The sequence below is a fragment of the Ailuropoda melanoleuca genome, chromosome 1 (assembly GCF_002007445.2).
Source record: "Ailuropoda melanoleuca isolate Jingjing chromosome 1, ASM200744v2, whole genome shotgun sequence".
NCBI classification, from domain to species: domain Eukaryota; kingdom Metazoa; phylum Chordata; class Mammalia; order Carnivora; family Ursidae; genus Ailuropoda; species Ailuropoda melanoleuca.
The window spans coordinates 150,453,720-150,467,685 of record NC_048218.1 but is presented as its reverse complement, the minus strand read 5'-3'; the positions used below and the strand labels follow the sequence as shown (position 1 = coordinate 150,467,685).

The following is a 13,966-nucleotide window of genomic DNA, read 5'->3' as shown; positions in this document are numbered from 1 at the left end:
ATATTTCAATTATTGCCATTAAACCGTTCACAAATAAGCAACCTGAAGCTCACTGAAGTGAAGCAACTTGCTAAAGGTCACAAGCATCATAAATGGTGTCTGGACCCAGTCTGTTTCTTTTCAAAGCTCGTAAACCTCTTTATTCTATACTGTACTGCATACTTTGACTTTCCCTATATTTTAAATTACTCTGTTTTGTTACTCAACAATGCTTCAGAGTATAAGAAACTCCATAAATTTAATGGCAAATTTTTAAGAAATAAATATTTTGACTTAAAAATGCAAACTGCTTACAGACACAGACCCTAATTTCAGAAATGTCAAAATATGAACATGTTAAAATGTAAGTAACATGGCATAACACTTTGGCTATGTCCCCGACCCCTAAACTAGACTATTTTTCAATCTTGGTAAGGATTCTAAGAGAACATCAAGATTAGAACACTTAAATATATTTGAGTTCAGAACTCAATTCCATTAACTTTCAGAATCATTCTCTGAATTTTCTTAGCTTAGATTTGAAGAAGTCTTACTTGTAGATAAATGGTACTTCTAAAACCACAATACATAGGTTAGAAAAATAATTTTTAACAGATAAGTAATTCTACACAATGATAAAATAGTTAAAATAAATGTTTAATAAATTAGAAGGAATAAACTATATGCAGCAGGAATACACAAAATCACACTGTTTTTTGAAGCTAGGAGTTAAGCCTTTCCTATTATTTAGGTTAGTTCCACAACTCTTGAGAATGGGCTAGCCTATTTCAATAAGGACCATCTCTTTGTACCTAAATACTGGAAGAACAAGTTTACATAATTAATTTATTCCACCTTCCAATCCAATCCAAATTTAATAATGCTGGGTTAACAGGTAAAAATATTCTTATTAACTTTTTAAAATCTGTAATGAAAATCCTTAAGCTAACTACCAGATTTTTAGTAGGTGTTTTTTTCCTCCAACATAATATAAATACATATAATTAAAAAAAAGAAACAATTTAAAAACTAAAGGATTGTATAAAATTGGTGAGTTCTGAAAGGCATTCCCATGTATGGCACCCTACTGTACTTTGATTAATTATCTCTCAGTTATGAGTTAGTTTCTTATCACATATGGTATTCCACAGCATGCTATGCAAATGCATCAGGCCCACATGTCATCTAAATTAGAAAACAGCTTGGTTTTTCCACTTTGTAATAAGTGTAACCTAAAAAATGTTTTAGCTTTTCAATTTTGGAAATTATTAACATTAAAAATTTTGTCTAATTTTAGACATCCCAGTCATTTTCTTTCTGAGAATATGATGTTGAAATATATACAAATGTATGTCATAAAAACTGACAAATTTTACCTGGAGGATAGAACTCATATTTTCAGAAAGATTCTTAAGGAATACCTACCCATGACATACCAAAGTATACCAATATGCTTAACATGCATTACATAGCCCCCATGAAAATTACCTTAAGTTACAGGACTAAACAGATCAGGAGAGATTCCAATTCTATTATAAAGAATAACCAACAGTCTTTGTTTAGCTTACTTGATAAAATATATTACCTGGAATAGGTTTCAGAAAATGTCTAGGACAATCAAGTGAAGAACCTCTGAGCAAGCAATAATGACAAACATAAGTTCAGTTCAGTACATAAATGTTGTTTAAAAAAAATACATTCTACTTAAAAAAAAAAAGCACAGTACCAACTATAATTAGTGGAATTGTTAATGACTATTACTCCTTATTGAATTCACAAATCATTGTTACTAGTCTAAAATTACAACACTCATTTAGAAACTAAGGGCTTAAATAAGACATTTATACAATTCTGCCTGCCACAGAAAATGCTAGAGTAACTGGCAATATCCTGAACTTAACCTAGATATAAGGTAGAAGATCCACTGAAAGATTGTGGGCTTTATCCCACATACCAGCAAAGAGGAAATCTAAGTTTAAATATGTAACTACAACTGTCATCAAGGATAACCATACTAGTTTTAATTCTCAGACTTTTAGTAGGTCAACGAACTCCCACAGATTTTTTCTATGGTAGTCTCCTGTAAGATATTGTATGAACAACTTGTCTCCAGACTTTTACATACCTGTATCAGTAAAAAGGCAAATCGAAACTCAGTAAAACTTCCTAAAGCACTGTTCTAAACTTTAATGCTTGTCACACAAATGCTAGAAGAATACTGAATTAAGACAGTTAAATGGTACAATTTTTACCTGAAAGTGACTTCTCAGTCAACCATGCTAAATCAAGAAACTTAAAATTTAACCTAATGTTAGATAAAATCGTAGAGGTCAAATGAATAGTTCAAATACTTTAAAATCTTTTTTTTTTAAAGGGTCAGTTATATATTCAAATTTAAAATCGTTAAAGGATTACTTTAAGTAATCTCTACATCCAACATAGGGATGGAACTCACAACCCCGAAATCAAGAGTTGCGTGCTCCACCAACTGAGCCAGCCAGACACCCCTTAATTTTATATTTTTCATAAATTTTCATCATATAAAAAACTCAGTCATCCAATATTACCAGGTTCAATTAAATGTGCTTGTTTAATGTATTGTGGCAAGATACTCCTTGGAGAGATTGTTTTGTTCAGTTTTTAAAGGGGCAAAGTTCACAATGAATATTTTATTTGAAAATACATATTTATATATGTAGTTTTTACTCAGGCATACTGTTTGTAGAATTCTAGTTGCCTAACTTGTAGATAAATGGTACTTCAGATAACTAGGTACTTGTAGATAAATGGTACTTCAGATAACTAGAAAATAAAGATGAAAAAAAAAATCATACTTTCCCTACTCAGAGATTTTTTTTTTTAAGATTTTATTTATTTATTTGACAGAGAGAGAGGCAGTGAGAGAGGGAACACAAGCAGGGGCAGTGGGAGAGGGAGAAGCAGGCTTCCCGCTGAGCAGGGAGCCCGATGAGGGGCTTGATCCCAGAACGCTGGGATCATGACCTGAGCCGAAGGCAGACGCTTAACAATTGAGCCACCCAGGCGCCCCCCTACTCAGGGATTTCTAATACAAATGATTATCAAACAGTACCCACTTGCCCCAGCAGGCATGTATTGCATTTGTAGTTCCAGAAAATCTTACATAGGGATGTAGATGACATTTCTATGCATATGAATTCAACTTATTATTGCTCAAAAAGAGTAGTACACTAGTTAGATCAAATAAGAATGAGCCAAATGGAGGTCTCCATGCTAAGGCAGTTCATCTTGTATTAGTCAGATAATGACATGTCATGTATACTCTATAGCTTTTCACCAAACAGAGCTTAAATAAGGATGAAAAGCTAAAATCATAACTGGCACAGGCACTGTAAATTATGTGATATGCATTTAAATTCTCAGTGGCATTTGTGAATTTTTATGACATGAAGCACTTTAAAAAATATTTATGCATGTTCATTTAACCATGTAAAAATAAATTATCTTTATTTTGGGTGTTTTATCAGACAAAAGTTGTTGAGATCTATATCAAGTATATTCTAGAAAAAGACTGAATAGTGAACTGTGCCCTATATTTAAAAAATACAGTATTTAGTCTACCTTGTATCATATATGTAAGTATACAACATTATTTTAAAGTAGTCTGTTGACGTTTCAGTTGGGTTATAGGCATTGTGTATATTTGTTTTAAAGTTCTGAAAATTAATATTTAGATTAAAATCTTAATAACTGAAGAATTCATAATATACATAAAACAGAGATTCTTATTCTTTTTTTTTTTAAGATTTTATTTATTTATTTGACAGAGATAGAGACAGCCAGCGAGAGAGGGAACACAAGCAGGGGGAGTGGGAGAGGAAGAAGCAGGCTCATAGCAGAGGAGCCTGATGTGGGGCTCGATCCCATAACACTGGGATCACGCCCTGAGCCGAAGGCAGGCACTTAACCGCTGTGCCACCCAGGCGCCCCAGAGATTCTTATTCTTGAGTGCTCATTAAAATAATTTAGGGAGCTTGTAAAAAATATAAATGTCCACCCTCATTCCTTCTCTCACCTCCTCCCGAACAATTCAGTCTAAAAACCTTCAGGGTATAGAAAGCAAAACAGGTCTCCATATGGGGTGGGATTGGAGAGTGACAAGAGATTAGTTTTCTATCAGGGGACTAATCATATAAAAAATATTTAAGAATAATGTGGGGCACCTCGGTTAAGCATCCAACTCTTGGTTTCAGTTCAGGTCAATATATTATTTACATTATAAAACACGGACACAGAAATTAAAATGGGATGTTATATTGAAGTACGTTGATTTTATAAGTTATCTTGTCTATCTCTTAGGGTGCAAACACTTCATTTTGGAGGCCTCTAGGAAAAAGAATGGGTAAAATAGATGAGTATGGCAGACCTATTTAGATAGTTTCCAAAACAGGAGAAACTGACAGAATGAGGAAAAAGTGAGACATTGAATCAAGGCAGTACCAATGGAGAAAATGGAGAAACATTTAAGGAAGAAACTTTTACAGGAGTGAGGAAGTGATTTTGGGACAAGGATTAGAAAGGCTTGAAGATGATTCCACTTATTTGGCCTGCATGAACAGACAGAAAAAAATAATAGCTAGGTGAAGAGGAGGATTAAGAATAAAATGATTAGGGGCGCCTGGGTGGCACAGCGGTTAAGCGTCTGCCTTCGGCTCAGGGCGTGATCCTGGCGTTATGGGATCGAGCCCCACATCAGGCTCCTCTGCTGTGAGCCTGCTTCTTCCTCTCCCACTCCCCCTGCTTGTGTTCCCTCTCTCGCTGGCCGTCTCTATCTCTGTCAAATAAATAAATAAAATCTTAAAAAAAAAAAAAAGAATAAAATGAATTAGCTGCAGCAATCAGGCAACAAAAAGAAATAAAAGGCATCCGAATAAGCAAAGAAGTCAAACTCTCACTCTTTGCAGATGACCGACCTGATACTCTATATGGAAAACCCAAAAGACTCCACCCCAAAATTGCTAGAACTCATACAGGAATTCAGCAAAGTCGCAGGATATAAAATCAATGCACAGAAATCAGTTGCATTTCTATACACCAACAACAAGACAGAAGAAAGAGAAATTAAGGAGTTGATCCCATTTACAATTGCACCCAAAACCATAAGATACCTAGGAATAAATCTAACCAAAGAGGCAAAGGATCTGGGGCGCCTGGGTGGCACAGCGGTTAGGCGTCTGCCTTCGGCTCAGGGCGTGATCCTGGAGTTATGGGATCGAGCCCCACATCAGGCTCCTCCACTATGAGCCTGCTTCTTCCTCTCCCACTCCCCCTGCTTGTATTCCTTCTCTCGCTGGCTGTCTCTATCTCTGTCAAATAAATAAATAAAATCTTAAAAAAAAAAAAAAGAGGCAAAGGATCTGTACTCAGATAACTATAGAATACTTGGGAAAATGTTCCATGCTCATGGATTGGAAGAACAAATACTGTGAAAACGTCTATGCTACCTAGAGCAACCTACAAATTTAATGCAATCCCTATCAAAATACCATCAACTTTTTTCACAGAAATGGAACAAATAATCCTAAAATTATGTATGGAACCAGAAAAGACCCCGAATCGCCAGAGGAATGTTGAAAAAGAAAATCAAAGCTGGTGGCATCACAATTTCGCACTTCAAGCTCTATTACAAAGCTGTAATCATCCAGACAGTAAGGTACTGGCACAAAAACACACACATAGATCAATGGAACAGAATTGAGAGCCCAGAAATGGACCCTCAACTCTGTGGTCAACTAATCTTCGACAAAGCAGAAAACAATGTCCAATGGAAAAAAGGTGTTGGGAAAACTGGACAACCACATGCAGAAGAATGAAACTAGACCATTTCCTTACACCACACACAAAAATAGACTCAAAATGGATGAAAGATCTAAATGTGATACAGGAATCTATCAAAATCCTTGGGAACACAGGTAAGCAACCTCTTCAACCTCAGCTGCGGTAACTTCTTCGTAGACACATCACGAAAGGCAAGGGAAGCAAGGACAAAAAAGAACTATTGGGACTTCATCAAGATAAAAAGCTTTTGCACAGCAAAGAACACAGTCAACAAAACCAAAAGACAACCAACAGAATGGGAGAAGATATTTGCAAATGACATATCAGATAAAGGGCAAGTATCCAAAAATCTATAAAGAACTCATCAAACTCAACACTCAAAGAACAAATAATCCAATCAAGAAATGGGCAGAAGACATGAACAGACATTTCTCTAAATAAGTCATACAAATGGCCAAAAAACACGTGAAAAGGTGTTCAACATCACTCGGCATCAGAGAAATACAAATCAAAACCACAGTGAGATACCACCTCACCCCAGTCAGAATGGCTAAAATTAACAAGTCAGGAAATGACAGATGTCAGTAAGGATGTGGAGAAAGGAGAACCCTCCTACACTGTTGGTGGGAATGCAAGCTGGTGCAGCCACTCTGGAAAACAGTATGAAGGGTCCTCAAAAAGTTGAAAATAGAGCTGCCCTATGACCCAGCAATTGCACTACGGGGTATTTACCCTAAAGATACAAATGTAGTGATCTGAAGGGGCATGTGCACCCCAATGTTTATAGCAGCAATGTCTACAATAGCCAGCCAAACTATGGAAAGAGTCTAGATGTCCATTGACAGATGAGTGGATAAAGAAGATGTGGTATATATATATATATATATATATATATATACACACACACACACACAATGGAATACTACTCAGCCATTTAAAAAATGAAATCTTGCCATTTGCAATGACATGGATGGAACTAGAGGGTATTATGCTAAGCGAAATAAGTTAATCAGAGAAAGACAATTATCATATGATCTCACTGATACGTGGAATTTGAGAAAGAAGGCAGAAGATCATAGGGGAAGAGAGGAAAAAACAAAACAAGACAAAACCAGAGAGGGAGACAAACCATAAGAGACTCTTAATCTCAGGAAACAAACTGAGGGTTGCTAGAGTGGAGGGGGGTGGGAGGAATAGGTGGCTGGGTGGTGGACATTGGGGAGGGTATGTGCTATGGTGAGTGCTGTGAATTGCGTTAAGACTAATGAATCACAGACCTGAACCCCTGAAACAAATAATACATTATATGTTAATAAAACAACAAAACAAAAAAAAGAATAAAATGAATTGATTTTCCAGGCATATAGCACTCATTAACAATACTATTATCACAACACAGTAAAGAGCAGAAAGAAAAACACTAATGCATGGTGACAAGTAGCAATGAACTTGCTCCACTGAACATAAACCTAATACACTGACTAGATAGCTGCTGCCTTAGTCAAATGTCTTTGAAGTATAGCTTATGGGAGAAGCTATTTTTTGTGCATGTGTTTTTCCATGTGTTTGTATGTGTGTAAATTTGTGTTTCCATGTGTGCACATGTATATGTATGTATCTATGTCCGTGCAGTAATTTTTCATGAAACCTAAAGTGAACTAACTAGGTTTATAATGGGTTGATAAGGCAGAGAAACCCTTATCATGCCATACTTCATGGGTTTGGATAGAATAAAAAGTCATTCTATATACAAATATTGAATGATTATGTTATCCTACCCCAAACTAATATATGTCAATTATTTCTCAATTTAAAAAAAATATCCTACTTTTAGGTAAACTGTTATTAAATTAGTATTAAAAGTAACTACACTTAGGTGTTATTTTATCATGTACTGAAACTTAAAATTATGGATTATGGTATGATGAATCTTCTTAGATTTTAGTAGAATTTCCAGAAAAGTAATAAGCATGATTTGTGACAGAAGATTTTTGCCCTCATAAAACCCACAAAATAAACCTATTACTTGAAAGACAAAGACATGTATAAATGTATTATGCTGCTGAGAATAACACGGCGGTATTTTAGAGTTTCCCTTCCTACAGAAAATTTGGAGAGAATATTAACAGTTAAATTAATATTTAAAGTGCAATGCGTTTTCAAGCACATATTCAGCTATACAGCCTCATATTGTAGTTTGTCTAAAATTCTAAGCAAAATAAATAATTTATTTGGGAGTCGATTTTTCATAATAAAAGTTAAGACTTCTTGGACTTAATAATCCTGACTACCACAGAGAAAGGAAGTTGGATATATATTTTATGGCTGTCCCAATTTCACACATTCACTTCCCCCACTAAATTTATTAGCAACTGATTCACTTCCCTTCTCCTGGCAATAACTATTTCTACTTTACTTTTCATTAAAATATATGAATATGGCAAATATACCCAGTATTATCTAACAAATAATACTCCACCAAATCTTGATAGAAGAAAATGAAGGACAAGTAAAGTATATTAACTTCCAAGGTGGCATTCTTTTAGGCCCTAAGATGATACTGATTTTGACTCAGATATTAATAATATACTTATTTCTTAATTTAAAATAGCTTCTGCAGCAATTCACTGAATTATAAAGCATGACATTATCTGTCAGTGCTTTCTTCTTGGGACCCAAACTGGCAAACATTTTTCAAAGGAAAATGTAAACAGAAATCTACTACCTGCTGGTCAAGAATGGAAGTCTTCAAAAGTAAACAAAACAGAATGGATGCAACACAAATATTCAAGGGAATAAATTAAGTTTCCAGCTTAACTACTACATTAAATTTAATTTTTTTATCGGAAAAAAAGTATAAGTATACAATAGTCATGTTGGTGTGATAAAAATACAAATCCACTTCACTGTTGTAAATCTTACAGTAAAATGCTGCAACATTCCAAAGATTAGATACCATAATTGGATGAAATTTTGACCAAGCTGGTTGTTTATATTTGGTATTCAATCAAAGGTCAGAATACAGGAAATACGATGCAAGTTTTCCTACAATGTGCCTTTCTAATGGATTTCCATCAAAGTCCAAAGACCTACTGTCTCATTAAGAGGTAAAAACAAAAACAAAAATAAAAATGCCTTATCTTTCTCATTGGCTACTGGCATCTTAAGTGCATGACAAAATGTATGATATACTCCTAACATATGTGAAATAGGCCCCCTTTCCTTTTCAGTATTCATTAATGAAATTACTATATACCTGAAAGCCATTCTTTAAGCACCACATAAATGGTACACATTTATAGTAGTACAGAACCTCTTCAAAAGAATATATACAGAAAAGTGTATTTATAAAGGGCAATAAATCCCTTAAAAGATGCTTTCCTAATTTGCTTGTTGAGAGTAGGAGGAAACCCCTCACAAAAAATGTATTAGAAAAATCATATTATACCACAAAGAGTCCCATAAGCCAACTCTCTAAAATCTATAGTACAAACACTATTTTTTTCATTTTCAAATATAATTTCTGTAAAGCATTTTTTTAATCATAAACTTTTGCTATTAAAATGCTCCCTCTTAAATCTAGGTCTTAATAAAATTCCTGGAAAATAATTTTTGATATTGTATAGTTTAAAATCTTGGGTTAAAATGCTTGGTTATTAAATAAAATGCACATTATTTTCTATTTTAATAATCATTATACAAATATGTAAACTTTTTAATAAAGTTGGTTATTTAAAGAATGCTTTAAATAGGTTTTTTTTCTATAACCAAATGTTTTTCTGCATTTTTTCATGAATACATTTTTACAAATGGCCTCTGTGGTAACCTAGGTAATTGTTTTAAGTTAAAAAATAAGTATTTTGGGATTTTTTGTTTTTGTTTTTTTACTAGAGCTTATACTTTATTAAAAGGTAAAACAGCAAACATTTATACAGATATCTGTTATGCCTTTGGGATTATTCATGATTTTGGTATGTTCTGAAAACAGTGAATTTCTATCCTTTGGAGGTTCTCAAATTAAAAATGGATCATTCATTAATGACTTACTAGACTCAATGCACATACCATTCTCCATAGCCATTATCAAGGTTCTTGAACATTCAAAATTAGACTCAGAATCTAAAGGCAATAATTTGGCCAAACATATACACATACACACACACACACACACACACACACACACACACACACACACTTGATTTCCACAATCAGAAAGGAATTCAGTATCAATTTTAATTAACTCTAGGACAGACAAATGCATTTAAATGGCATTTAAGAAAGATGACTTCATGTCCATATTACAATAGATAGCTGATTTCCATTATCTATTTAAGGAAGAACAATGTGATTAACCTATAGCTGACCAGAATGTCTTAGTTCAAATACATTCAATATTTTTGTCAAATGAGTTAAAGTATCAGGAGTCTAAGTATTCACAGACTTTAAAGAAACAATAATTTTGAACTGTAGATCACTACAATTTAAGGTTATAATACTGATATTCAAAAGATATAATTTCAGTAATTTTTGGAGATAAAATACCAAACAACCTTATTATCCTTTTTACTTAACAAAATAAATATCAAAAATAAATTTCAGGATATAAAAACTAGTTTTCTCAAGAATAGACTTCTCCTTTATCCTCCCCTATATCCATATTTTGTTTCTCTAATTCCACATGAGTGAAATCATGGTATTTGTCTTTCTCTGACTTATTTCACTTAGATCTCAAAGAACAGATTTTATAAAACATTTACAATATACTTAGTGAGTCATCTACAAAATAAGATAGGATTTTATTGGTTATTCTGTTGACTCACATTTATATATGTTAATATATATTTGTCAAAACAAATTTCTTATGACCCAAGGCAGAATTTCCCTGCCATTCCTTACGTGTGGTAAATTAGTACAGGGTGACTTTCTTTGGCGACTTGAACACTATTTAATATGTTACATTAATATAGAAAATATACAAAACAGCTAAAATATTTCAGAAGAAACTACTACAATTTAGTAGAGCTGTTTATTCCTTATTTTAAAGGCAATAAAATCACCATCACAAAATATTCTTGAAGTACATTAGATTAAAATGTTGGTCGTTCACAATTATAATTATTTTTAAAGTTAGGAAGATGATGATATGATATGGCTATCAAAATGAAGTAAAACAGTTCTTCTTATGGACTTTTTTTCTCCTTACCTTAGAAGATGAAGAATCGCACTCCTGACATATCCATCCATAGCCTGTTTGTTTAGGAGACTTTTTCAAAGGAGGATCCAAACAGCCAAAATGGTAGCACAGTCTGCATTCATCACACCTGCAGGATAAATAGATTCATGGTATATCTAAATAATATAAAAAAATTATCTTTTTCAAAGACAAATGACAAATTACTATACGTTTTAACATGGTTAATTCTATGCTCAGTTCACAAAATTATTAAATTAATGTCTATGACAAAGACAATCTAAACCTGAAATAAATGTTTTAGGAAAAAACAAAATACAACTATAAAATTAACAAAGCAAATATCATTCAGAACACTTTGATAGTAGAAATGTTAAGAGCATATAAATGAATGTATGTGAATAGCCAAATGTGTTCAAAACTAACAAACACCACAATTTCAGTTTTGAACTTCAAGAATTAATCATTAGCCCATTAACTTAAAAACATTTAATGTAAGATCTATTTAATTCTAGATTATGAATTCAATCTAATACATTGTGATTACTTAAAAAAACTTAAGCTGTAATCAATCCTATACAATTTATACCTTACCACTCTTTCTCCAAGTTAAGGTAGATTGTAAATACACTTTCTAATGTTTACAGCATGCTAATGCAATCTAGCAAATAAAAACCATCCTAAGAATTTGGTATTATTTTCTCAAATACAAATATTCTCAAAATTTACCTGTCACCTTCTCTCAGTGCATTTGGTTTTTCAAAGTACCTCCTAGTACACCTTAAAGCTTATTAAACAAATATTTTGATAGTGTCTTTGCCACCTATGATGTACAAAATCTAAGAAAACTATCATACCTATTCTTCGTTTCAGACAATCTCATCCTGCTGATAATGAAGAAAGATCTGCATTATTTCATTGTTTTTGTAAAAAAAAATTTGCATCAGTTGGAATAACAATACCAAAATTTAACAACAAATAACAAAGATGTATACATCTTAGAGAAAGGATTATATCCTCATTATCTTTGTGCTTAAAGTTTAAAGTTAAAATTTTAACTTAAAAGTTAAAATACTTTTCTTCAATCTGTCAGATTCTCTTTATATTTTTTCTCTTACTGATTTAAAACATTGAGAAATCCACAAATATGAAACCAAGAGAAAATTTTTATAATACATGTATTACTTGAAGAAAATACAAAATCACTATTCAGTAAGCTTTATTAGAAACAAGGCAGAAGGAACTAATGTTATAAACCATACACAAAGAAAAACGATTGATTTTCAAAAACCATCACAAAGGGGACTATAAATCTACAATTACGTAAAAACTTCAAATCATGCTACAAAATCCAAACATCAAAAGACCCGTTTTGGAAATCAAGAGTTTTAGAAAGTTAGCAACTTAACTAAGTTATGCAGTTATAAAGAAGTTTAAAACACAATATGTCATAAGTTTATGCATTTCTTCCTCCACAACTTTCTTATGAACCAAATAAACTTAATGCACTTTTCCAAAAATCTTTTTTTAGACTCAAGACACAGACTTGAAAAAAATGGTCTATCATGATAATTCTAGCTACATGAAAAATAAGAATAACAGCACTTTATTTACTATGCCAATATATTATAAATAAACCAAAATATATTTAAAAGCAGTCAAAATATTCATATACCTGTTGTTCTGGCATTAAGAAAAAATAACAGATAATATATAGCTAACATCAGATGTAACATAAAGAGACTAAATGACAAGCCCACCCAATTTTATGTTCTTTCGTGTCAATTCAACTTATTTACCTTTCAATAGTTAAAACTTGAATTACATTACATATAGTTACAGGAAGCTTCAGGATATGAGCACTTCTGAATTTATGAGAAGGTTGAGACTTCCAGACAGCTAAGTGCATATTCCTTCAAGCATGAAAACTAGTATTTCAATCACTTTTGATGGGAAATTTAAAAAGAATCCATTCTTTGCTTCATCAAGAAAATACATTAAATATAATTTACTTTATTTTGTCATCTCAGGGTCATGAATACAAGGAACACATGCTGCTATGTGTCAAACAGCATGCCAGCCTTTTGTGTTTGGAGTACTATCCATCTGCTGTTCTGTTTGAATTCTCGTATTTAACTTTTATAGGTTATCAGGGTCCTCACTTGCTTGAAAATTATCGTCTACTGCTTTCTGATATTGATTCTATTTGTCTAAGCATTTCCCTAACAATAATTTGTTGTAGATTTAGAAAACAGATCTTTAACCTTAGTAAAACTATGCAAACGGACAGTTAAAAGACATGAAAATGAGAACTTCTACCGAGTTAAGTATATGGACTAAATTTTGGTTAACTACATAGTCCTTTTTGCTTCATTTCAGGTTTTTGCGCAATGTTCCTCAGAATTCAGATTGCCAATAATCTGGGCTCTTGATAGGTGAAGAGTTATGGCATTAATGTTTTCCTAGTTTATATCAAATTACAACCTAATTATTGTATATTTACTTTAAAACTGTGCCATAATAACTTGAAATTATGATTTGTAGTGTATAACTCACGTCAAACACCATGGTGAATATATAAACATAAATTTTAATTTATTATTTTTCACCTTCATCTATGCAGGTGATTCTTGTTGTTATATCTATGTATTTCCAGCTAATAAATTTAAGAACAAGTTTGCTACACTTAGATATAGTTCCAGTTTGTACGAGATTTCAATTTATCATAAAATCAAGTTACCAGCCTAAGAATAAACGCATAGGGAAAAGAAAGGTTTTACATGCTAGATTTGTCAGATGATAATGTTGGAAGTATATGCCATTTGGAAATAACATAATCCTTACTGACTATACCATTAGTAATACCTTTTAGAATGACTTAGTCTCCATATGGAACTCTAATGTATTTGTAATGGGTCTCAGAGGAAAGACAAAATTTGCTTGTCAGAATTAGGGGGTGATATGAGAGTTCTCTCAAGT

At 32.7% G+C, this 13,966-nt stretch overlaps 1 protein-coding gene across 9 annotated transcripts in view; it reads right to left on the bottom strand.

Moving 5' to 3' along the window:
* PHF14 (PHD finger protein 14) overlaps positions 1–13,966 on the bottom strand; it is a 240,606-nt gene that overhangs the window by 81,960 nt on the left and 144,680 nt on the right. For 8 of the 9 annotated variants that reach the window (XM_034668347.1, XM_034668327.1, XM_034668335.1 and 5 more), the window contains 2 exons: positions 11,845–11,874; positions 11,000–11,117 (listed from right to left, as the gene is read on the bottom strand). In XM_034668347.1, the coding sequence (XP_034524238.1) occupies positions 11,000–11,117; positions 11,845–11,874 (148 nt within the window). The remainder of the gene's footprint in view (positions 1–10,999; positions 11,118–11,844; positions 11,875–13,966) is intronic. The other variant, XM_034668318.1, reaches the window with a different exon arrangement.